We start from the raw sequence: 21,534 nt of genomic DNA, 5'->3' as shown, positions 1-21,534 counted from the left end.
AGACTTTTCCCTCTGTCGGACCCTGAACCCCTCTTTCTTACTCGATGGAATCATTACCTCTCACCATAGGTTGGCTGCATCTTGGCTTCAGTGCCCTCCTCTTTCACCACCCCCGTGTCGACGGCTCACCGCACCCACTGCCTGCTCCTGCGCCATGGTAAGAGGAGGCTCTTTGAGAGTTTCCCTCAGCTCCTCGTTTGCTTAACAGGCTCTTTTCCGCACAATTCAGTCTGCCACTTTGCGCCTCTTTCGACCGCAGCAACGAGTGCGAACGAGGCCTTTCCGCACCGTGACCATCGACCTTGTCGATGGCAGACTCCCCCTCTTCTATTTCGAACAAATGGGTATCGTCAGCGCCAGTCTTTGGACGGAAGACTCCCTGAGGCTTATTGGCTTCATGCCCCCGAGTGCGAGTCTTCCGCACTACAATTTGTCGCTCTCCCTCCAGACTTTCACGGACGGAGCCTCGATCGACGTCAAAGCGGAAGAAGAACCGGCATATTCCCGAGCAGAAGCTTTCTCGGAGGCCCTTCCGGACACCATTATGAGAGACTTTGGCCTCGAGGAAGATGACGCGACGTGGACCCCCGCCATCGGGTCCATGCCTATGCCCAGCGATCTGACGTCAATGCTGGGCCGACACCGCCAGCGCAGCCTTTTAGTATCTGAAAGCTCTCGTAGAACAGTAATCTCGATCTATCTGACGTGCGCGCTGGACGTAGTGGACCACGACAAAGAACATCTCCTTGTAGGGGAGGAGATTGGAGTTACACTGGTGAAAAGCGTTGATCGCACGGATGAGGGATTGGGAAAAGACGTCGTCCGGTACAATGGCCCGCTCGACTTCGTGGTGGGGCACTTCCCAGGTGACCGGCGCCCCACACAGGACATTGCATCAGACGCTGCACTATGTGTCGTCGAGGCGAAGAAAAGCAAGACCTTTGAGAATGGATACTACCAAGTGCTTGCTCAAGCGAGCACGATCTTATGCCACCGTCGGACCAAGGCCCGCGGACGTGGAGCATACCGCACGTACTTTGCTTATACCGATGGGGAGCGATGGGCGTTTGGATATCTCCGGCCGAGGGGCGATCGCATCCTTGTAAAGAGGTCAGCAATCGTGGTAGGGAAGCTGAAGGGCAAGATCATGGACGTGGAGGGATGCACGCGCGTGTACAATCATCTCATCGCTCTCATTCACCGCGCATACCGATCGACTCCGCGCAACTCCCGCGTGGACTTGTCGGCACTAGACGACAGCGAACAGGAGGAGGTGGACGAGGACAATGGTGAGGGCGACGAGGAGGTGGAGGATCCGGATGTAGATCCGACTGTCGTGGAATCCGTCATTTCGGAGATGGGTCAGATATCGATCTGATCTATTTTGGATGAAGGTGAGCTTAAAAGAGTTCATAATTCCAGTTGAGGGAGATGGACACGTCAACTTCCGTTGACAGCATGGTTGCAAATTCTCTGTCACCATCGTTGAATAAAATAGTACACCATCACTACAACCAAACCGTTCACGACAACCATTATCTCCAACAGCAACACCACCACACGGTTAAGAACGTCAACCATCACTTGACGAACTACAGCCAAGTGGTCAACAACGTGCAGAACCCGCAAAGCGTAGTCAACAACACGCTCCAGCAACAGCAGATACACAACATTTTGAATCAACAACAGGTCATCAACGTTCTCAACGAGGCGACCGAAAACAAGTTGTTAAATCTCAACCTGGATGCCAGGAGCGTTCACCTGACGGCACCGCCTGCCGCAGGAAACAACCGATTGGTTGAAGCGAGACCGCAGTCGCGATTGGCAATCGAAGTCAGGAACGGTCCAATAATCGAAGAGTTGCCGGCAGAAACTGGACTCGTCCCCAGAGGGAGAGGAGCATTGTCGAGGAGAACGAGGGAAAACAGAGTGGTGAGAAGAGCGGAACCTGCTGGATACCGAAGGGCGTTGCGCCAGATCAAAACGTTCCCATAGCCGAGCGAGCGTTGACTAGGCGAACCAGAGGAGATGTGGGCAGGTCGAGATGAAACCTTTCTGGGTTCCAAAAGTGATAAGCTTTTTAATCCTCTTATAACAAATGAACCGATTGGGAAACATATTTCCTCGCTTCTTAAAAGTGGACTTATCGAACTCCAGGATGTCCTCCTCATCGACGGCTACTCATATGGCACGTTGCAACCTTTCCCGCATTCGACTTTTAGCAGCATAGGAACTTTGGGGAATCCATACACCACCGGTTATTTGGACAGTGTTTCCAACCGATTTGGGGAGATTGCCGTGAATTCGTTGACAGCGCAGCCTCCCATCAGCTTAAATACTGAGAATGGCATTTGGGAGGTGCAAACTATCGATGGACGGATTGACTTAGTAAGTCATGTGAAGGGAAGTGAACCTCATTTCTACCTCTATACCGGGTCTCACCGCGATTCCGACGCAGAAATCAGTGTTTGCAAAGGGAAAGGGTAAAGCTTGCGATATCGTACAAAGCACAATGGAGGAGCTGCAAAAAGGCATGATATAGAAGTTGCAGCATTTATGAGCCTTTTGTTTCCTTTGTAGGAGACTCACCGGTGCCTTTTGCCAACCATCGAGTCTGAAGCGTATCACATCGACGCGGGGTGAGGTACTGGTACATCACTCTGGTTGCCGTTTGTCTCGAACCAATCACGGAGAGCTCGCGGATTCCTTTATGGACTTCTTTGAATCCGCTGTAGCAGACCATAGCCTTCGGGAGGACTCTTTGCCGCGGGGAATCCCGTTCGGGAGTGTCGTAAAGCTTCTCGCCGGTGCAGCAAGCGCAGGTCAAAACCGAATTTTGCGGGTTCTTGTCAAGAAGGGCGTCCCATTGACGACACCATGAGCGGCGGTCGTCTTTCTTGCAGCCAAAAATGAGCGGATTGACACGCTTCGCTATCTCTTTTTTGAGCTGAACTTACGGGACCATATGCCTGAGGCTCTGGCCAGGCCAGCATTCGGCAATTCAGTTGAATCCGTCCAGCTGATCTGTTCGGTGGAATGTCTCACTTCTGGCTACGTGGATGTAGATTGTGCTTGGTACGCCCATCGCCAAGACGATAGCATGAAGTATCTTCGCTGGGATCGCATGACTCCGTTACAGATTGCGGCGGAATCTGGCCATTTGGAAGTGCTGCGAGAACTTGTTCGCAGAGGAGCTAATCTGCACCGAGGTCGGATTTCGTCCGGGACCAAGCTACGCTCCAGATCGAGCCGAGGTCTGGGAAGATGACGGGGAGGACGCTTTGATAACGTCCTGCCTTCAAGGACACCGCTTCGTCGTTGAATATCTCATAGAAAAGGGAGCAAACGTTAACTGCTGCAGGAAGGACACGAAGTGCTTCGAGATTCGCGAGAAGGGCAATCCTGCAAATGCCCTGGCAGCCGCTGCTGAAGAAGGTCATGACGGCATATGTCAAATTCTGATTGACGCAGGTGCACAAGTGAACCAGGCGGATGCATGGGCGCTCTGCGTTGCCGCGCAATGGAAGCGGACGGGCATCGTTGAATTTTTGGTGGAGTCTGGCGCGAATCCAAACACAGCTGGACGCCCCACCAGGGGATTACCGTGAGTGTGTGGAAAGCCTGAGGCCCATCTGGATTCTCCAAAGTAACTGGGAATTGCCCCGACTTATTCTCTCACCATACCTACCAGCATTGGAATATGGACCGTTTATGGCTTTCCTCTTTTTCTCGCATGCGAAAACTCCGATGCGTAAAGTATCACCCTTCTGCGGAATCACGGAGCTGATGTGACCGCGGACGCTCTCACTTGTGCCATCAATGCCGGGCTCGACATTTTCAGGGTTCTTGTCAGTTCAGGCCGAACGCCGTTCTCAATGAGCGGTTTGTATGAAGGAAATTCTCCAAAACTTTTTACGCCGAGCCCAAGCCCTTTGGCGGAAGCGATCTCGACCTGAAACTTCATTATATTCGAAGAGCTGTTGGACAAGTATTCGGCGAACCTCTCCTTGGAGGGGCCGAGCGCCCTGTGCGCCGCATTCAAATGGATCACCAATCCATGGTGTGATAAGCATATACGGGAAGAAATCAAAAAGGTTGTCAAGAGACTCTTGGAGGCCGACGAGGTTGCGCTTGACGCGGAGCATGTAATGAGTTTGGACGAGTGTGTAGTCCCGCCTCCTCGGACCCCTATGGAGTTTCTGAAAAGGCCAATCCTCTTGGAAGAGGTATCATGTGTATTACAATTGTTGATCATAGCTTGTAGCTAACTAGCTATTTGTAAATCTCCATGAACTTCATATACATTAGGAAATAAAGGCGTACCTTCTGCCATGAGATGATCATTCTCAGGCACGATCTTGTTATTCTCGCGATGTTATATACATGAGATAGTTATTTGAGCTTCCGTCTTGGCTGTTTCAATAATGATGGAAACGGGCATGCGAAGCCATGGCTCTGATAAAGCTTCTGCCTTAGGGTTGGACTAACGTTTGTCTGGAAACCGGAGACAGGTAACAGCAGCGAGTGGGGTGCGGATAAGACATGTGTGTGGGGTTCCAATATCAATTGTTATTTTGCTAAAGCTATATCGAAATGCCACACTCTGAGCTATGTATAAAATCCGGAAATTACGCCAAGAGGTACTATGATGGTCGACTATCACCTACACTAACTGCCAGGTCTTACATCGACATCACGCCAACAAACAACAAAGCCACGACGGCCGGTCCAACAACCCCCACCCACCTGGGCGCAACCGTCCCCGCACCCGATTTGGCCTTATCCGCCGTACCAGTGTTATTCTTCTCCCCACCCGACGGCCCAGCGTTCGGTGCTCCCCCAGCCGTCCCATTCCCACCACCCAGCACCGCCTTCACAAACCTCCCGGTCTTCGTATCGACAACCGCTCCGGCGGTATAATTAAACTTGACGAGATTCTCATTCCCAAGCGCAGTCTGCATCGCCGAGAAATCCACCGTATCGTTCCCACACGCCCTGCCCGCCGCGTCTCGTCCCGCTCCAATCGCCGCGATGTTGCCCGTGACGATCGCACCGGCGAACGCGCGCACGGATGCACTCGCGCACGGCGCGCCGAGCATCGACACCCCGTGCCCCGCCGCAGGGGAGCGGGTGAACCACAACCGCTCGTTCTTCTCGGCGCCCATGTGCTGGTACAGTTCCTCCGTGTCTGTGTACACGGTCTGGCAGTCCAGCCGGCCTTGTTGGAGGTACACCGGCACCCTGAACACGGCCATGTCGGGGCCCTGGCGGTAGGTAGGGTTCTCGGCGGGGAGAGGCCATTTCGCGCTTTCGAGGGCATGTTTCTGCTGCCAGTTGTACATGTTTGTCGCGTACGGGTATGTCTCGTTGAGTTGGGAGTAGAGGGGTTCGCCGGGGGCGGGGAATTTCCACATCTCGTTGAAGAGGATTTCGGATTGAAGGATGTCGGCATTGGCGGCGCGTTGGGGGAGGGAGAGCGGGTTGGGTGCGCGGCGGATGAGGGGGGATTCTGCGTGGTCGGGAGGGGCCGTGGCGTTTTGTACGTGAAGGGTTTCGAAATCGGCGTCGGTGCAGCGGATCATGCGGTAGAGGTTGGTGAGGAAGTCGACGCGGGAGTCGGTGGGTTTGCCTTCGGCGTCGAACGATCGGCCCTCGGTTAGCGCTTTGGTGACGAGATCCTTGACCGCGGCGTCTTTGTCCTGGTCTTCTCCGGTGCTTGCGGCCTGGAAACAGCGGGAATCGTTGCGCCATAGCATCGCTTCGGCAAAGGCGTCTGGTGATGGAAAGTACTTTGAGCACACAGCGTCGGCGGCACACGCCTTGGCGAGCTCAAACGACCCGGTGTTGCGATCGCGATCGGTGGTTTCGAAGCCGTTGCGGAAATAGGAGATCCCTTCCAGGACGTAGCCGTCGACGGTGTTGGGGAACAGCAACATATGTTTCTGGGTCAAGAAGGTTCCGTAGCTGATGGCATGGAGGATGACTTTGCTGGCGGGGTTGGCTGCGCGAGTAGCGTTGAGTGCAACTTGAAGGGATCGGGCCGCGTTGGCGACCGTAAACTGCTCCATCTTGATGCTCTGGTTGGTTGCGAGGTAGTCAAGGCACGGCTGGACGTTGTCAGGTGTACTTGGGATGCCTTCGGGGCAGGCCAACATGTCCGAGAAACCGGTTCCCGGGTGGTCCCACATGACGATGTCCCATTCTTGCATCAGCTCGACGAAGAGGGGACTGGTGAAGGTGAGGCCAGGTAGGCTGGTGATGGAGGACCCGCCGGGGCCGCCTTGGATGAGCCACCACTGGCCGCGGCTGTTTCCGGACCTGGCGGGCAGGAATTGGATCGCTTGGCGGAGGCCATCGATGCCTGTTGCGCTGTGTAGGCGGCGAAAAGAGTGAGCAATGCGGTCTCGCGGGCGCCAATAGTTCAAATAAGAGAAAGAACTTACGCATCAGGCTGCAAGAGAGCGCAAAGCCCCTGCAGATCTGTGTTAGGCTCCGGGGCGCGCCTAGCCAACTGCGGGAAAATGTTCGGATTGGTCGCATTCGACGGGTTGATGATGCAGTTCTCCCAGGCCACGGATGGATTGTGGATCAGGTGCGGTGGGCCGGCGACAGTAGGATGGGCGCCCGCCGACGGGGTTGGCTCGACCTCCTGAGAAAGGGCTTGACGAGCGTGGAAGATGGCGGCGATCGCCGCGATGTGCTTGAACCGCATGTGATTGGTAGGACTTGCTGAGGTAGGGAGAGAAGTGGGGTGGGTATTGTTTTGCGAGCGAGAGAAGGTACTGAGATGGAGGAGGGAAGTGCTTCCTTCATGCGCCTTTTTATGCTCCGGGACAATTTCTCGGGGGAGATGCGTAGCCTCTACTGGCAGCGAGTGCTGTCCACATCCAACATAGCTGCAGAGCAACCTTCTTTACTGTGGGATTGACTGGCAGAGAGCCGCTGGCCATGAACGCAGGAGCCGCCGACTGTGTTTCTTCCTACTGACTTGGCCTGTCCACATCCAACATAGCTACCGAGCAACCTCCTTTGCTGTGGGATTGACTGGCAGAGAGCCGCTGGCCATGAACGCAGGAGCCGCCGACTGTGTATCTTCCTACTGACTTGGCAGGTCGTTTTCTTTTCATGATGCTTCGGCAACCCGCGGCGGCAGAGGGCGGGTAGCATTGGTATTTCCGGATCCAGATGATGCCGTTGAAGATGGGAACGAAGCTCCATAACTGTGCGGCTTCCAGATCCAATCATCAGGATGGATATTTGCGTGTGCCAAGGGTAAGTTGGGTCGCGCGCGTTCTTGCCACATTGCGCGTTGTGAAGGCGAGCCTCCTCGATTTTACCGATTTGGCTGGTTGTGCTTCAATCCCCCCTCTCCTCTCGCGCACACTGCTGGCTTTCAAATATCGCGGAGGGAAGCATGAAGTGGAGGAGGATAGGGGTTATAGGGCCAGTAGGGGTCCAGATTCCTGACGACGTGAGGCTTTGGAAATATATCACGTCTCCCGTGCTCAACCACCTCCCTCCGCTCTCTCGGAGGCATCCATCTGATTCCACCATCACTGCATCGGCCAGTTGAGTGGGACTGAGTAGGGGAACTGGGGTTGGGGGATGGAGAGGCTTTTCGATGCAAGTTGCAAGTGTAATGAATGGGGTTAGGGTTAGGGGTTGCGAGTTCCTCTCTCTCCTTCGAGGCTTGCGCCTGGATCAATCAATTTAGGGGGAGCCCATCGGACACGAGGAGAAGGGAGACCGCATGGATTCAACTTCACTTCCCTTGGTGGGGGGGCGTGGGAAACAAGATCCTCCCACCAACAACCACCACCCACGCAGCAAGCAATGGCTCCCTCCGCTAAACAACCACCTCCCCCGCAAGCAACATCCCAACTCCTGACTCTCACTCCTACTTCTTCTTCTTCTTCCACAGCCGCCGCATCTCCAGACCCATCACCACCACCAGCACCACACCCTCGGAAGAAGAGACGATTGGACCCATCTTCCACCTCCCTCAGCGACGCTACAACAACGGACGGGGAGTCTTCAAGACACAACAATCAAGCCTCTGGAAACAACGACTTGGGCATCCCCGGATTGCAGGAATTGTACGACTATGGAGAGGTTCAGAGAGAGATTCACGAACGGGCGAGCCAGGAAGGGTTAGGGGGACACTTGCTGAATATTGAGCAAACACCAGTGCCTGATGTTGTGGATGAGGTGCGTGCGAGAGCGGAGAGTGAGGATCCGAGCGATAGCGAGGAGATTGGCCTTGAGAGTTCCTTGTTGCGAGCGGAGCGAGCAGGGGTATCGTTTCGACTATCCGCCTCAACCAACTACCCAACCCAACCATTGAACCGTTCGTCGCGGAGACATTCCTCTCACTCTCAATGTCTGCGGTTTTTGTTTTGTAGGTTGAGGCAGTTGACTCTGAGGAACCCGAACCCAGCGCATCACAATCCGCTGACAGCGACGTCGAGATTGCCAGCTACAGGAGCGCCGTCGTAGGCATCCGCTATTATCGGGGCATGGTGGGCAACCACGAAAGCGTCATCCTCGAGCGGGACCCTGGAAACCCTTACGACGCGAACGCTATTCGGGTCCTCAACATCGGCAGAGTACAGGTTGGCCATATCCCTCGTGACCAGGCCGCCGCTCTCGCGCGTTTCATGGATAGGGGCGACATTCGCGTAGAGGGTACCGTGCCCAGCGGGGATCGCGTGTACAAACTGTCCTTGGACTTGGAAGTTTATGGCTCCGCTGCGGTACGCTCACATGTACTGGATGTCCTCGCGCCCTACCTGACCGCCGACAAGAAGGGTGGTGGTCCAAAGAAGCCGGTTCCCCTAGGCCCGCCCGTCGATCTCGCTCTGCAGCAACTCGTTCGCGAGGGCATCAAAACGGATCCCAGCCAGTCACGGAGGATGTTGGACGATCTCTGTCGTAAGGGCAAGGAACTCTCGGAGATGCCTCTTCATCCGCAAGCGCCGTCGGCTCTGCGCACCAAGTTGCACCCGTATCAACTCCAGGGACTTGCCTGGATGGTCAAAAGCGAGCACCCGCAGTTACCGACTGAAGCTGATAACGCAAACACCAAAGAGGACCTGCCTCAGAAACAGTTCTGGATGGTGCAGCGGGATGAGAAGGTGAGCCTCGCACTGCAACATCGCTAGCCAGGTAAGGATCAGTGTGAAGGACTCATCATCTGCGTTCTCTATAGGGACTCTTTTACCTCAACGTGGCCACCGACAGCCCCGTGCGAGCTCCGCCGCAACTATGTCGCGGTGGCATTCTGGCGGACGATATGGGTCTCGGCAAAACTCTAACCTCGATTGCCCTCATCCTCAGCGACCCCACTGGCGCGCCCCTCATCCCACCCCCCGTCCCCGACGTAAAGTCAAAGTTCGGAAAGCAAACGCTCATAGTGGCTCCACTCTCCGTCATCTACAACTGGTGCACGCAGATCCACACGCACGTGCGCGACGGCGAGCTTTCCGTCTACGTTTATCACGGAAACGACAGGAACGTCACAGCTGCTGCTTTGAGAAAGCACGACGTGGTCGTCACGACATATCAGACATTGGCGTTGGAACCGAATGGAGGGCAGTTGAGTCAATCGGCCAAAGCGAAGGGCAAACAGCGCGCGAGGGGGCAGGATGACTTGCCGGAGTATACTGGGGTTTTGCATTCTATCAAGTGGCGGCGGGTCATTCTGGATGAGGTTTGTTCTTGCAGGTCTCACTGGATATCGCACGCAAACCTGCGAATGTATGTACTGATATGACGCCAACGACACCCATAGGGCCACCTCATCCGCAACCGCAAAACCCAAGTATCCATAGCCTGCGCAGCCCTTCACTCCGAACGCCGCTGGATCCTCTCCGGCACCCCCATCGTCAACGAAATCGACGACCTCTACGGCATGGTCCGCTTCCTTAAAGTCGAGCCCTTCGACGACCACCAATGGTGGAATCGCTGCTTTAAACGGCCCCTCAGCAGGGGTTTGGAGGATGGGTTTCAGCGGCTGCGCGTGCTGATGCAGGAGATTTGTTTGAGGAGGACGAAGAGTATGAAGATTGAGGGGGAGCCAATTGTGATGTTGCCACCGGCGAAGGTCTTTATGTTCAAGTGTAAATTCGAGAAGGAGGAGCAGGAGGTGTATGATGAGGTTGCGGGGGAGAGTAAGAGACTTGTGGCGCGGTTTGCGAAGGAGGGCACTTTGGTAATTTTTCCCCTTCCCCCTCGCTGAAGCTGCGTTCTTGATGTTCTGACTGATACGCGTCGCTGTAGGGTAAGAACTCCGCCCAAATGCTCGTCTTCCTAACCCGTCTCCGTCAACTCTGCGACAACATGTCCCTCTGTCCTCAACACTTCCTCGACGACATGCGTTCAGGGCGGCTATCCAAGGAAGCTGCAGGCGTGCCCGAGCTGGATCTCAACGATGAAAATATTCAGAAGCTTCTTCAGAAACTTGTCGATGCGGATGAGAATGGCGTGGAATGTCCGATCTGTCTGGAGTCGCTTAAGGGGCCCGTCATCACCCCTTGCACGCACGTGTTCTGTAGGGAGTGTATCCAGACTGTTATCAAGGTATGTTGTGAACGTGCCAGTCTCTCGTGCGTTGTACTTACTTGCAACGTTTTCGCGGGCAGACAAAACCAACATGCCCAATGTGCCGCAACGACCTCCAACACAAACCTCTCCTCTCCCGGCCCAAACCCACCATCACAGAAGACACCGGCTCCCAACCCCTCCCCCGCGCACCCGTCTCAACATCCACCCTCCCCTACGAATCCACCAAAATCCGGCACCTAATCTCCTTCCTCAAAACACAACCCGCCGACGACAAGGCCCTCGTTTTCTCGCAGTTTACGTCCATGCTCGATATGGTGGAGCCGTTTTTGGAACGATAGGGGATCTCGTTTGTGCGGTTTGATGGGAAGATGGGGTTGAAGGAGCGGGGGGAGGTTTTGAGTGCTTTCTCCGGGGTGGTGATGAAAGAGGGGACGGGGAAGGGGAAGAAGGGAAAAGGGAAGGGAAAGAAAGCTGCGGGGGTGAACGGAGATGCGGAGGTGGATGCCCCGCCGAGGGTGATGCTTATTTCGTTGAAGTCGGGGTCTTTGGGATTGGTGAGTAGAATGCCCGCGATCCTCATTCACCAATGGGCGTCGTTCTAACCTGTTTCTAAACCAACTCACCAGAACCTAACATCAGCCAACCGCGTCTACGTCCTCGACCCCCACTGGAACAGCTCCGTGCAAACCCAAGCCATCGACCGCGTCTACCGTCTCGGGCAAGTCAAACCCGTCACCGTCGTCCAGCTCATCGTCGCGGGAACAATCGAGGAGCGTATCCTGGAGATTCAGGCGAAGAAGGATCGTTTGGTGGAGGATGCGTTTCGGGGGTTTAAGCAAGGGGGTGGGAGGGTGGAGGATGCAAGTAGTAGGAGAGCGAGGGTTGAGAGTGATTTGAGGGTTATTTTCGGGGTTTAGTGGGCGTCGCACATCGCACAGTGTTCTTTACACTTCTATATGTACTTTCTCTCTACTTTTCTGAACAAAGCGAACCTGTTGCTGGCTGTCCAGGTGCGACCAAAATGCTGCCATGCCATCGTTATTGAGACAAGCACCCTCGTGCGTCTATCGGCATGTTGTGATAAGCGAGCCGACGCGTTTTGGTGCTTACCTCGCGCGTTTACGCAACTCCGACGCCTGCCAGAGAGATATCCCATCTTCGATTTTGGCAAAGCCTTGTCTGCGTCGAAGCGTCTGTTGGGCTCCTCTTCGGGGGGGCGATGACCGCGGGGAACAATCGGAATGACGGGAACGAGCTGTCGGTCCATCCCCGAGCGCGTTTTGCTTACGGCTCGCGCAAGTTTGAAACGCGTGACGCGAACTCCGCTCGTTCTTCACAGCCATCCCGGCAGAAAGTGAGCAAATGCAATCCCGGAGACTTCGGCCCCAAACTGGTCACGGACGTCGCGCAGGGCGGAAGTGTTCTGAGAACTGGAATGTTGGAGGGGCGACCGGAGAGTGGTGTGAGGTTGACGAAGGATGGGCCTCGGGGTGGGGTTTGCCCACTTCTTGAAGAACGGAGGATGACGTGTGGTCGGAGGGTGTCAAAATGGACTTGCTTGTTTTTGCATCCCGTTTGTTGTCCTCTTTTCTTAACCTCCATCTGCTCTGGAGAGGGTGGCGGGTTTTCAAGAGGCACAGGGGCTCGCAAAGCGGTTCCTTCCGAGTGGAAAGCCACATTTGAAGGCGTCCGTGGAGAGGGACCAACCACCCTGATTCCCACACATGTCATCAGGTTTCCTCCAACCCACTGGTAACCGCCCATAGAGTAAGCGGTCGAACAATTTGAACACACTCTGTCGCTCCATCTCTCGGCATACACTGAAAGGAAGTGAGCCCATAACCGCACGCTGGATCCGCAACAGCTCAAAGACTACTGGCGCACGGGCCATCATTTTAGGGTTGAGGAACTTACGCAAGACAAAGGAGGCAGGCCGCTATTGCAAAAGTATAAGCGCATCTATGCAATGAAACGAGACCGAACAGGTCTCCGCCGCTAAGTATGTCACAGTGACAGAGAGCTCAGTCAAGATCTACTTCGCGCCACCGCATGCCCTGCTTAGTGCGACCTGGATTAATTCTAATATCCTCGACTCGCTGATCCATCTTCTGATGGTGAACATCTGTTACCGGAGATGGATAGGATGAAATTCAGTTATGCAGGGCCCAATGCTCGGAAGGCGCAGATTCTCTCTGGCATACCATGCCGCGCCGTCTCGTGGTTGTGCGCCACGCCTCCTATGGCTCTGGTCTCATCGTGGCGCTGTCATTTATATTCGTCAAAAGGGATGTTAAGCTCTCCTTTGAGAGGCAACGCATTCCTTTAGAAGGAGGAGCTGAGGAACACAAGGGTCTCGCTGGGCCTCGCTTTGTTAAGCTAGGCGCCGGATTCCCAAGTCTGACGCGCGAGGAGTTGGGGAACTTTCCCCCGACGCGTTTTGTGCTTATGTAACGCGTCCCGTTCGACGTCGCGTCCGAGTGCGGCAGAGGACGGACGGACAGTGTGCTCCGGACAAGGACCGCTGTCCTCTAGATCTTTACGGATTCGCGAAGAGGCATTCGACTGGGTGAAGGAATTACTTGGCAGGGAGTACTTACCAAATCCCTTATGTGCTGTCAACACTTCTTGCCTACGCACTCTTGAACGTTACAAACAGCTTCGCCGCCCTCCCCGAAGGGCACTCCTCCCCACTCCCTCGACACAGAAATCTTCAACGACGTATTTGACAAAATGATGGTCGCTGAGGGTATCCAAAGAACACGCACAATCGTAACATCACCCGCTTGTCAATGCTTCCCAAACGAGGAATTTGAGCCTGGCGGTTTCAATCGCTGGGCTCGCATTCCGTGTCGGGAGGGAGTGACGCGACGCTGCGCGGGAAGATGTTGGATGGACGGATACACGGGTCGTTTGAATGTCATAGCTTGTTTGGATGAGCCGATATGAGTATGCGAGGTTGGCGAGACGTGGATCCGCGGGGAGCACATTTCAGTAAAGGTTGGCTCCCAACACATTTACACTATGCGCGAAACGGGAGAAATGGCTCCGAAATTGGCACGCAGTAGGTGTTGGTTGATGTGAGATATCATTATGAGATCCGGAAGATGACGACCCCGGACTACCCGTTGTCAAGGTGGCGAGCAAGCCGGACGGCATCGCAGGTTTATATATAAATCGTGGGCACCGCCTTCGAGAGACGGCCCGCACACCATGTCGTTGATAACGATACCAGTGCGCTAAATGAATATATGCCGTGGGGCCGTCCGTGTGCGATGATGACAGTTCTGTGATGCCGAGCGATTTCATCTCAGCCTCGTATTTGCGATTGAATAATAAATAGATGTATGTACATGTACAAGTAGGATTAGCGTGTCAGAAAGATATGACAAACTTGCAGCCCCAATAAAAATCTATATATATGTGTGTGTCGTGGCTCCGTCATCTGCTTGAAAGCTCTGCCAGCAGCAGCTTCTTTAGAACAGGCCGTAATGTCTCACCATCCCCCGCCGTCGGGCATTTCATCTGCTGAAACGCCAACTCCGTCAACACCTTCGTAACCGTCGCTGGGCTCAAGCTATAATCCGGTACACCCGCCAGATCCTCTTCGGCGGGCCTTACGCCAATGTACCGCTCCGCAAGATCCCGAATCTGCTGCCGTGTGCAGTGGTCGAGGGGGATCCTGAAATCGATGCGCCCGTCGCGGAGCAGGGCCGGGTCTAGCTTCTCGACGTGGTTGGTGGTCATGAGCACGATGATGCCTTCGGGACTGTTGATGCCGTCGAGGAAGTTGAGGAGGGTGGAGAGGGTTGGGCCTTGGCGGTTGAGGGGCGGCTTCTTCTTTTCCGACTTCTGTTTGGCTGATTTCTTCTTCCTTGATACTGGTTCCGATGCTGCATCCGATGCGCCGCTTCCATCGCTTTTCAAGGCGTCCGGTTCCGTGGTCTCCACCCCCGATGATCGCTTGTGCACCACGGTGCCCATGCAGTCGACGTCTTCGAAGAGAACAATGGACTTGCTGGGGATGGTCCGTAGAAGAGTTTCCATGTTGATGTCGGATTTGAAGCGGGAAAGTTTTACGTTGTAAATGTCGTACTGTGTTTTGCTGGCGATGGCTTTGACTAGTGATGTTTTGCCCGTTCCCGGAGGTCCGTAGAACAGGTAGCCGCGTTTCCAGCATTTTCCAAGCTGCAGCGAAAATACCGATGCATGTTAAAACCGAGAACATCGCGGAAGCACGGGGAACTCATGTGGCTGACATACCTTGTTGTGCAGTTCTCGACTTGCAAGAAATGTATCAATGTCATTACCTAGATCTTCCTCAAAATGATCTTTCAAGATGATGTTGGAAAGCGACGTCCTGCAGTGGAAGTCATTCGAAATCCAATGCAGCTTGTCGTCGTTGTTGTACTGACTTGTGAGCGTAAAAATCTTCTGACCGCTCTGTACCTTCCTCGTATACGCCTTGAACGCCCGCACCACGCCTTGCAGAAACGGGTCCATCTCTGTCGCCAGGTCGTGATCTATGCTCAGCTCAAATGCGTCTTTAACAAGCTTCCCGGCGTCGTCCTCTGAGTGATTGTATCGTCCAGAGATGAGAATCCCTTTGTGATCTATGGTGAAATCGGCAGTGGGAATCAAGACACATTCGTCCACATCCTCGCCCTCGCCGCCATAGAAATCCTTCGCCACGACTTTGTACGAGTCGGCGTAGCCCTTGATGGCGTTGTTCTTTCGCAGATACCAGGCAAGCGCAAAGTACAGCTTGTTTGGGACCCCGTCTCTATACGAATCCTCGCTCGCTTCGCTGACCGGTTGTTGGCTTTCGATCACGTAGGTGATTTGCGGTTTGTTCAACTGCGCTCGCCGACACCACTGTTGTATGAACGCAATGTACTGGGCGGAGTTGAAAAGTTTGGATAGCAGGAACGTGAAGAGTGAGAAGAGGAGGGCGTCTAGTAGCGGATGCCCGGTGCGCACATAGCGCAGAGCTTCCATTTGGAAGACTCCAGATATATTTGGCATGTCGTGGTGATGGGCGTCCATTGCGGTTGTTGTCGGGGAGGTTCCCAGGTGTAGTTTGTAGGATTCAGGAACGGGGTGCTGGAAGAAGAGTGACCAGCTCGGGCAAACAGCCTTTATAGGCCCACTTACCTGGTGATATCTGCACGTTCACTCTCCTTCCGCTGTAGTATGTATCCGATAGTGGCTTTGGATGAGCCTGTGGTGGTGGGGCGGGGTGGATCAGCCTGAGTGGGGAAGGCGATCGTCGGCGGCTCGAGTGGGACTGCGGGGCAGCAACTGGGGCCCCTGCACCTGGCACGCATACTACGCATACGACGCATACTACGTCAGGTGCGTCACCCACCTTGTGCGAGTACGTCGTATACCGAGTTGCGACGAATGCTGGGCAGCCTGAAGATTCCACGCCAGATGCAGAGACAGAAGGAAAAAAGTGGTTGCCTTTGTGGTCTCTCAACGATCGGGGGTTAACATTTTGGCGAATGACAGAATTCGACAGCGCGTTCATCAGGCACTTGGAGCTCCAGGTAGCAAAAGGAAGTAAAGCCACGTTTCGCCCCCTATCCCCTCTCCTCTCACTCCCCTGCAGGAGCGTCGAAGGGTGGGATTGCTCCACCTGCGGGATACTGCAAGGGTTTGAGGTTACCCTGTTATGTGGCAGACTTGGTCTGTTCGACTTGCCTGTTTGAATCGCGCTTCTCCCAAGCAGATGTGACCCAATCGCAACCACATCGGGCTCCGTTCAACATGGGAAAAGGCAATGGGATATTGTGCAGCAACAAAAACAGCAGCTGATCGAAGATTGCAAGGATTCCTGCCAGGGTTCTGTTTTCTTCGAGAAACATTACCCGTTCCTTGGCTCGTCCGCTCAACATCCTCTATGACCCGGGAGTCGATGGACTTTTACACCGACAGTCCAATGCCCAATCATCTGTGACTGCTCGCCCGATAGACGGCTGCTTGATTGACAATGGGTTTGCAAAGTGCAGTCAGATGTGCGTAGGGTTGTAGGGTCGTAGGGTCAGATTGTTGGCTCATGGAGTTGCTGGAACAATTCAACGTGGGCAAGGAGGCTGAGGAGGGAGCACGGGGGTGGGAAAGGAATGGAGATATAATGTGTTGTTTTTGCGGTTCGCCAGAGGGTTCTATGGCCCGATGGTCTAAGGCGCCCCTTGAGGATGAGAAGCGCTTCACACGCTTTCTTCACACGCTTGAGGATGATGGGGCACAGGTATATGGGTATAGGTAAAGAACAAAGATCAGCATCAGGTATTTAGCTATTCCCACCCGCGATGGCACACGGACCTGCGTGCATCGCAAGATATGCGACATTACTTCTTGTATGTTGTAATCGAATGGATGTTGTAATCGAATGGTGTACATCAAAACATACCATCACTTTCATCATCCAAATTCTGCCTGCCTACCTACGAAAATACAATCCTAACACCAGAACAACTATACAAACAGTCTACAGTTGGAGGTTCTCACGTCCCTCGCAGCCCTCGCAACCTCAATAGGCGGGATTGTCCGATCTACCTTCTCTTCGGCCGCCGCGTATTCCCTCGCCCTCCTGCCGCATCCGCCTACGCTGGAGCTCGCGGAACATATCGGCGAAGTACTTCCCGTCAGGGCTCAGTGCGTTGTACTCCCCTGCCGCAAATCCATGAGCCACGCCGACAGCTCTAGTGCCACTTCCAGCTTCAGATACAACGGTCGTCCAACGCTACTGTGGATGATGATTTTGGATTGGCACATTGCAGGGCGGATGACTTCCATGTATTCCCATCACAGCACTGGGATGACACCCAGAGAATCGATGACGAGCGCCATGCCTTTCGGAGGAACAGGTTGTCGAGCTGCGATGGCCATGTGATGCATGAGCGTCAGGAAGCTTGGACGGCGTTCGTTATTCTCGAACATGTTTACGTAGAAGTGGTTGAGCATATCGTAGTGCGCCGAGTTGTACTGTACAGTAGCACTGATAAGCGAGTGGGGAAATCTCTGACATCACTATCGCGGTAGTCCATGGGCGTGTTACCCGGTCGGTTTGCATAATGATCGACCGAAGCAGAGGAATATCATCAGGCCCTTGCCCTTGCCCTTCCTGACATCTTTTGTGAACCTCATGAAGTCATTGATCCACCGAACGACATCCGTCCGTCCCTGGTCCTTCCCGCGTTCTCGATACGACCGAGACGCTTCTCATGGTCCCGAGAGTCGCCTTGAAGGTCCTCTCGCATGAGGAACGGCGGCTTCAGATGGTAGATCCTGTCCTTCGAGGAACCCTCCGACCTCACACAACGGCGGCAATTTCGTCGTCCTCCAAGAGGGGAATCAGGTAAGAACTTACGACTTTGGCGTCGTCCAATGTATGTTGTAATTGCACCACCTCCTCGGCTTCCTCCACGACCGCCTTCTCGACCCCCTTCTCGACTTCGGTCTCGGTCTCGGTCTCGGTCTCGGGCACGGTAAATGGTCTGGTTAACCATCGTAAAGCAGAGGTGAGAGACATTCTGACTTGCCGATGCTGATGCCTACTGTGCGCTGTGACGAAGAGTTGGAATCTACGGTCGTTCGCGAGTACAGTACATACACGGCGATGATGACAAATCCCTAAGCGATGACGACAATTCGCGGAGTTGAGAACGTCGACCATAAAGGTCCATGGCTTCGGATTCCCCATAAAACAAAGAAGTGCAGAGAGCAAGCTGCATCCCTCTACAGGACCTCTACGAATGACCACCCCATGGCGCCATCATTTGTGAAGTCCTCGCCCAAAAGGAGAATTTCGATAGTTGCTCTTTTCGGAATCGGATCGGGGTCAAAGCGATCTTCCCCAAGTTATTCGCAAACCAGATGCCCTTCTTCACGACAAGCGGATGTGCCCGGGACGCTGAATCCCGAACGCGGGAAAATCTTGGCAGCCAAGCCGCTCGTCACAGAAACAGGTCTTGTCGACCTCGCACAGAGCTCGACAATCAGCATCTCCGCGTAGGATGAGTACACCGTGGAAGGTCACACTCGACGTCCTCAGGACGGCATCCAGTGACGGATGTAGCATCGAAACGCCCTGCGCTCTCGATCAGACATGTCCGCGGTTCTCCGCAGGCGTGGTTCTCCACTCAGCCGGGGTCAAAGCGTCCTATTCCTACCCATCGACGCCAAAAACTCCTTGGCTGCGTGCATACTTGTCGGACACTCATCGCTAGGGAGTGCTTTTTCCAGCCATTGCTTTTACCGCCTAATGTAATCTCCTGCTCCCTCTGCATCTCCTGTTCCCTCTGCATCTCCCTCTGCCTCTGCCTCTCCCTCTCCTATTCCCTCTGCCACTCCCGCTCCCTCTGCCTCTCCTGTTCCCGGGCGGGTAGATTTCTCCGACGGCCTTCCCGCCGTTCCAGTGAAGCATGCTCTTTGGGGAGTATACCTCCTCAATTGGGCCCTTAATGCTGATGAACTCCCGAAAGGTATGAAGGTCACCGCATGATTCCCGCAATCCTCCCCAGACTCCGAAATTGGAAAAACCGCGGTAAGCTGCTATGTCAATTTCAGCCCATTCAATCGCTGGTCAATTTTTCCCGTTGGCAATTCAGATTTGCGGGTGAATTTCGGACGCCTGCTATCATCGCAATGCCCATCGGTAAGGGTATAGCGCAGCCCCATTGAGGCACCCAGCCGAGTTCGCCATCCCCTCGTCCAAGATCTGCAGTGTGCGTCGACCACTGCCGGACATTGACGCCTACGTGTTCGACAATATCCATCCCCGGGCTCCTGGGTACGGCGGACAGAAGCCGGAGGATGGAAACTGCAAACCCGCCGCGGTACGAAGCCGGTCCATTTGCGCCCACCGCGAAGATCCGTCGTGCGTCTTTCCTGGATCCCGCCCGTTCAGGTCAACAGTGCTCGGGATGTCTATTCTTGAGCAACGCTGTTTAGGCTCGGGAATTCATCGTCTGTGGCGGAGCCGTATTGTAGTCGTTGTCCCAATCTTCTTCCATATCGAGGACTGTTGTGTCGTGCGATGCGCCGTCCCTCGGTAGAAGTGCACGGCTCACTCTTCTTGCACGGTTGGTCTCACTCCAGAGCCGCTGTATCATCGTCGCGAACCCAAAGGAGCTCCGGGGTTGTGCAAGAGGCCCAATGTGACACAGCCCTTTTTCGAGATGTGATCCCCGGGGTAGTCCCATGTACTGACGAAGACCGTAGTCACCCCCGGCACTCCCACTGCGGCACCGATCAGTGGAGCTGCCAATTCCACTCCTCTTTGTCGCGAAGAGGTCAGTCAAAACCCGCGGTCCTCTCAATCTTCCAAAACCATTTGCACTCGGGTAGTTCTGAAGCGACCGAGCGCTCCTCCAGTTGTCACGCTGGTTTCATCCGCTCCTTCTTTTCGCAGGGCGGGGCACTTTCAATCCTTGGGTTGACCGCTGGCTCCCAGTTTGAGGTACTTTTCATCCCGGGACGACAAGCGCCATCATCTGGGGGACATTATGATGTTTTGAGATCCACCCAGCAGTGGCCACAGTTTGACCGTGCCGCCTTTACAATCGCATATAACCCGCCACCCGCAAAGACTTGGAGTATTTTTCGCATCCGGAAGACTTGAAGCACCCGCGGGTCAGTGGTGCCCGATATGCATCGTCGAATTTTTTTCGATAAGTGATCTCCAAATCGATGTCAGCTCGGTACGCTAGCCTAATCTGGCATGTGACCATCCAGATCGGCACGGAAGACACCGACCAGCCGAAAAGCTTTATCCGTAAAGAGCTCGCGTGCCTGAACCTGGAGGCGTCCATTCTCTCAACAGGCGAAGCGCTTCTGCTCCTTGAGCTGTCTTTCCAGTCTAGCGGTTTATCTTTGGCCCCCGGCGCAAAAGTCCAATCGGGAAGGCTTCCCAATCCACGTTGTCTGATCTTCCCAGTATTGACCCGGTCCCTCTTTTCGCGGTGGGTGTAGCGCTTCTCCTCCTCGAGCTGTTTTTCAGTCTTGGGTGAGAGCCACGCCACAGCCTTCGATCGATCCTCTACGCCATGCCTACCTTTTTCACCGTGGGGCCGGGCGGTGACAGAGACGCATGGCATTGGCAGGAGCACTAGCTGGAGCCGGGAGCTCCTTTTCACTTGCACGACACATCAAAGTATCCCGAAAGCCGAAATTCAAAAGATTGCCTGAAACCGCCACTGGGCTGGCGTACAGCAAACGTGTCTCCAAACCATTTCCCGCGGATGTCCGGGCCGAGAACGTTGCTCACATTGCACCCCCCGCGGGCCCTGAGTCGCATAGTGTGCTAGTCGCAAACCCGGCATGAATGTACGCAGATCCGTTGGTCGTCAATGACCTGCCTATTCTGCCAAACAGACCAAAAACCCTGCGGCAATCCAAGTCCGGTAGATGCAAATCAAGTCGACCACATCAATATTCCGGACCTCCGGCGAAACATTGCTCCATCCTTCATTTCATGCCGTGGCCCTTCGACGCACAACTCTCGCAGAACCTCAGGCGGTATGCAAGCAAATGTAAGCGGTCTTTCGAGCTATGCCATGAATAGCAATCCGATACACATACTGTAACCTCTGCTCACGCGGCCAGTCGGGGAATTGGAGAGCAACGCCTTTTGCTGCAAGATCCAAAGCGTGGACGTCCATGCGGCCTGCATGCTTCCCCATGGCTCCCTCCATTTCCGTCTTCTAATGAATGAACAGAGGGACCAGAGAGTTAGCCTATCGACCGTGAGAAAGGGCAGGTAACAGGTCGCTGTCGAAGCACGATTTCTTGGGATGGAGCAAGTTCCACCAAAATTGTGCACCTGGATAGCTTACATAGTTCCGAGTCCGCACCAATGCGCGCTCCTCTTCTAGACACTCCTCGCACGTAACAAACTCGCTGTTGTTGGGTATAGGGGTTTGGCATTTTGTACAAACGCAAGTCTCTCTCAGTATATCGCGTCAGGCT

At 54.5% G+C, this 21,534-nt stretch overlaps 5 protein-coding genes across 5 annotated transcripts; 2 read left to right on the top strand and 3 right to left on the bottom strand.

Moving 5' to 3' along the window:
• The first annotated feature begins 48 nt into the window (after window positions 1-48).
• EV422DRAFT_540305 (uncharacterized protein) lies at window positions 49-1,569 on the top strand. The gene is made up of 3 exons (XM_053071131.1): window positions 49-157; window positions 230-1,394; window positions 1,458-1,569. The coding sequence occupies exons 1-2, from the start codon at window positions 155-157 to the stop codon at window positions 1,376-1,378; spliced, it is 1,152 nt and encodes a 383-aa protein (XP_052922844.1). The 5' UTR covers window positions 49-154; the 3' UTR covers window positions 1,379-1,394; window positions 1,458-1,569.
• Window positions 1,570-4,682: 3,113 nt separating this feature from the next.
• On the bottom strand, window positions 4,683-6,712 carry EV422DRAFT_570348 (uncharacterized protein; the record flags this gene model as incomplete). Its single annotated transcript, XM_053072866.1, has 2 exons — window positions 4,683-6,369; window positions 6,444-6,712. The coding sequence occupies 2 exons, from the start codon at window positions 6,710-6,712 to the stop codon at window positions 4,683-4,685; spliced, it is 1,956 nt and encodes a 651-aa protein (XP_052922843.1).
• A 1,121-nt stretch (window positions 6,713-7,833) lies between these two features.
• On the top strand, window positions 7,834-13,509 carry EV422DRAFT_508695 (SNF2 family N-terminal domain-containing protein; the record flags this gene model as incomplete). Its single annotated transcript, XM_053068769.1, has 16 exons — window positions 7,834-8,208; window positions 8,403-9,134; window positions 9,209-9,694; window positions 9,724-9,756; window positions 9,791-10,210; window positions 10,279-10,578; window positions 10,641-10,877; window positions 10,902-11,117; window positions 11,190-11,462; window positions 11,574-11,621; window positions 11,903-12,058; window positions 12,298-12,330; window positions 12,549-12,677; window positions 12,706-13,010; window positions 13,096-13,172; window positions 13,220-13,509. The coding sequence occupies 16 exons, from the start codon at window positions 7,834-7,836 to the stop codon at window positions 13,507-13,509; spliced, it is 4,110 nt and encodes a 1,369-aa protein (XP_052922842.1).
• Window positions 13,510-13,844: 335 nt separating this feature from the next.
• EV422DRAFT_622346 (P-loop containing nucleoside triphosphate hydrolase protein) lies at window positions 13,845-16,103 on the bottom strand. Its single transcript, XM_053074169.1, has 2 exons — window positions 14,824-16,103; window positions 13,845-14,748 (listed from the first exon to the last, which is right to left on the bottom strand). Exons 1-2 carry the CDS (start codon window positions 15,604-15,606, stop codon window positions 14,002-14,004), a joined length of 1,530 nt encoding a protein of 509 aa, XP_052922841.1. The 5' UTR covers window positions 15,607-16,103; the 3' UTR covers window positions 13,845-14,001.
• A 752-nt stretch (window positions 16,104-16,855) lies between these two features.
• Window positions 16,856-21,260, bottom strand: EV422DRAFT_508693 (uncharacterized protein; the record flags this gene model as incomplete). Its single annotated transcript, XM_053068768.1, has 14 exons — window positions 16,856-16,887; window positions 16,976-17,005; window positions 17,122-17,308; window positions 17,380-17,563; window positions 17,624-17,696; window positions 17,729-17,858; window positions 17,936-18,062; window positions 18,824-19,116; window positions 19,254-19,353; window positions 19,431-19,510; window positions 19,638-19,887; window positions 20,128-20,694; window positions 20,834-20,950; window positions 21,148-21,260. 14 exons carry the CDS (start codon window positions 21,258-21,260, stop codon window positions 16,856-16,858), a joined length of 2,283 nt encoding a protein of 760 aa, XP_052922840.1.
• Window positions 21,261-21,534: the final 274 nt, after the last annotated feature.

Source organism: Fimicolochytrium jonesii (genome assembly GCF_025526975.1).
Source record: "Fimicolochytrium jonesii strain JEL569 chromosome Unknown EV422scaffold_25, whole genome shotgun sequence".
Classification (NCBI taxonomy): domain Eukaryota; kingdom Fungi; phylum Chytridiomycota; class Chytridiomycetes; order Spizellomycetales; family Powellomycetaceae; genus Fimicolochytrium; species Fimicolochytrium jonesii.
Note: the sequence above shows the minus strand (reverse complement) of the source record. Positions and strands in the feature narration are given on the sequence as shown.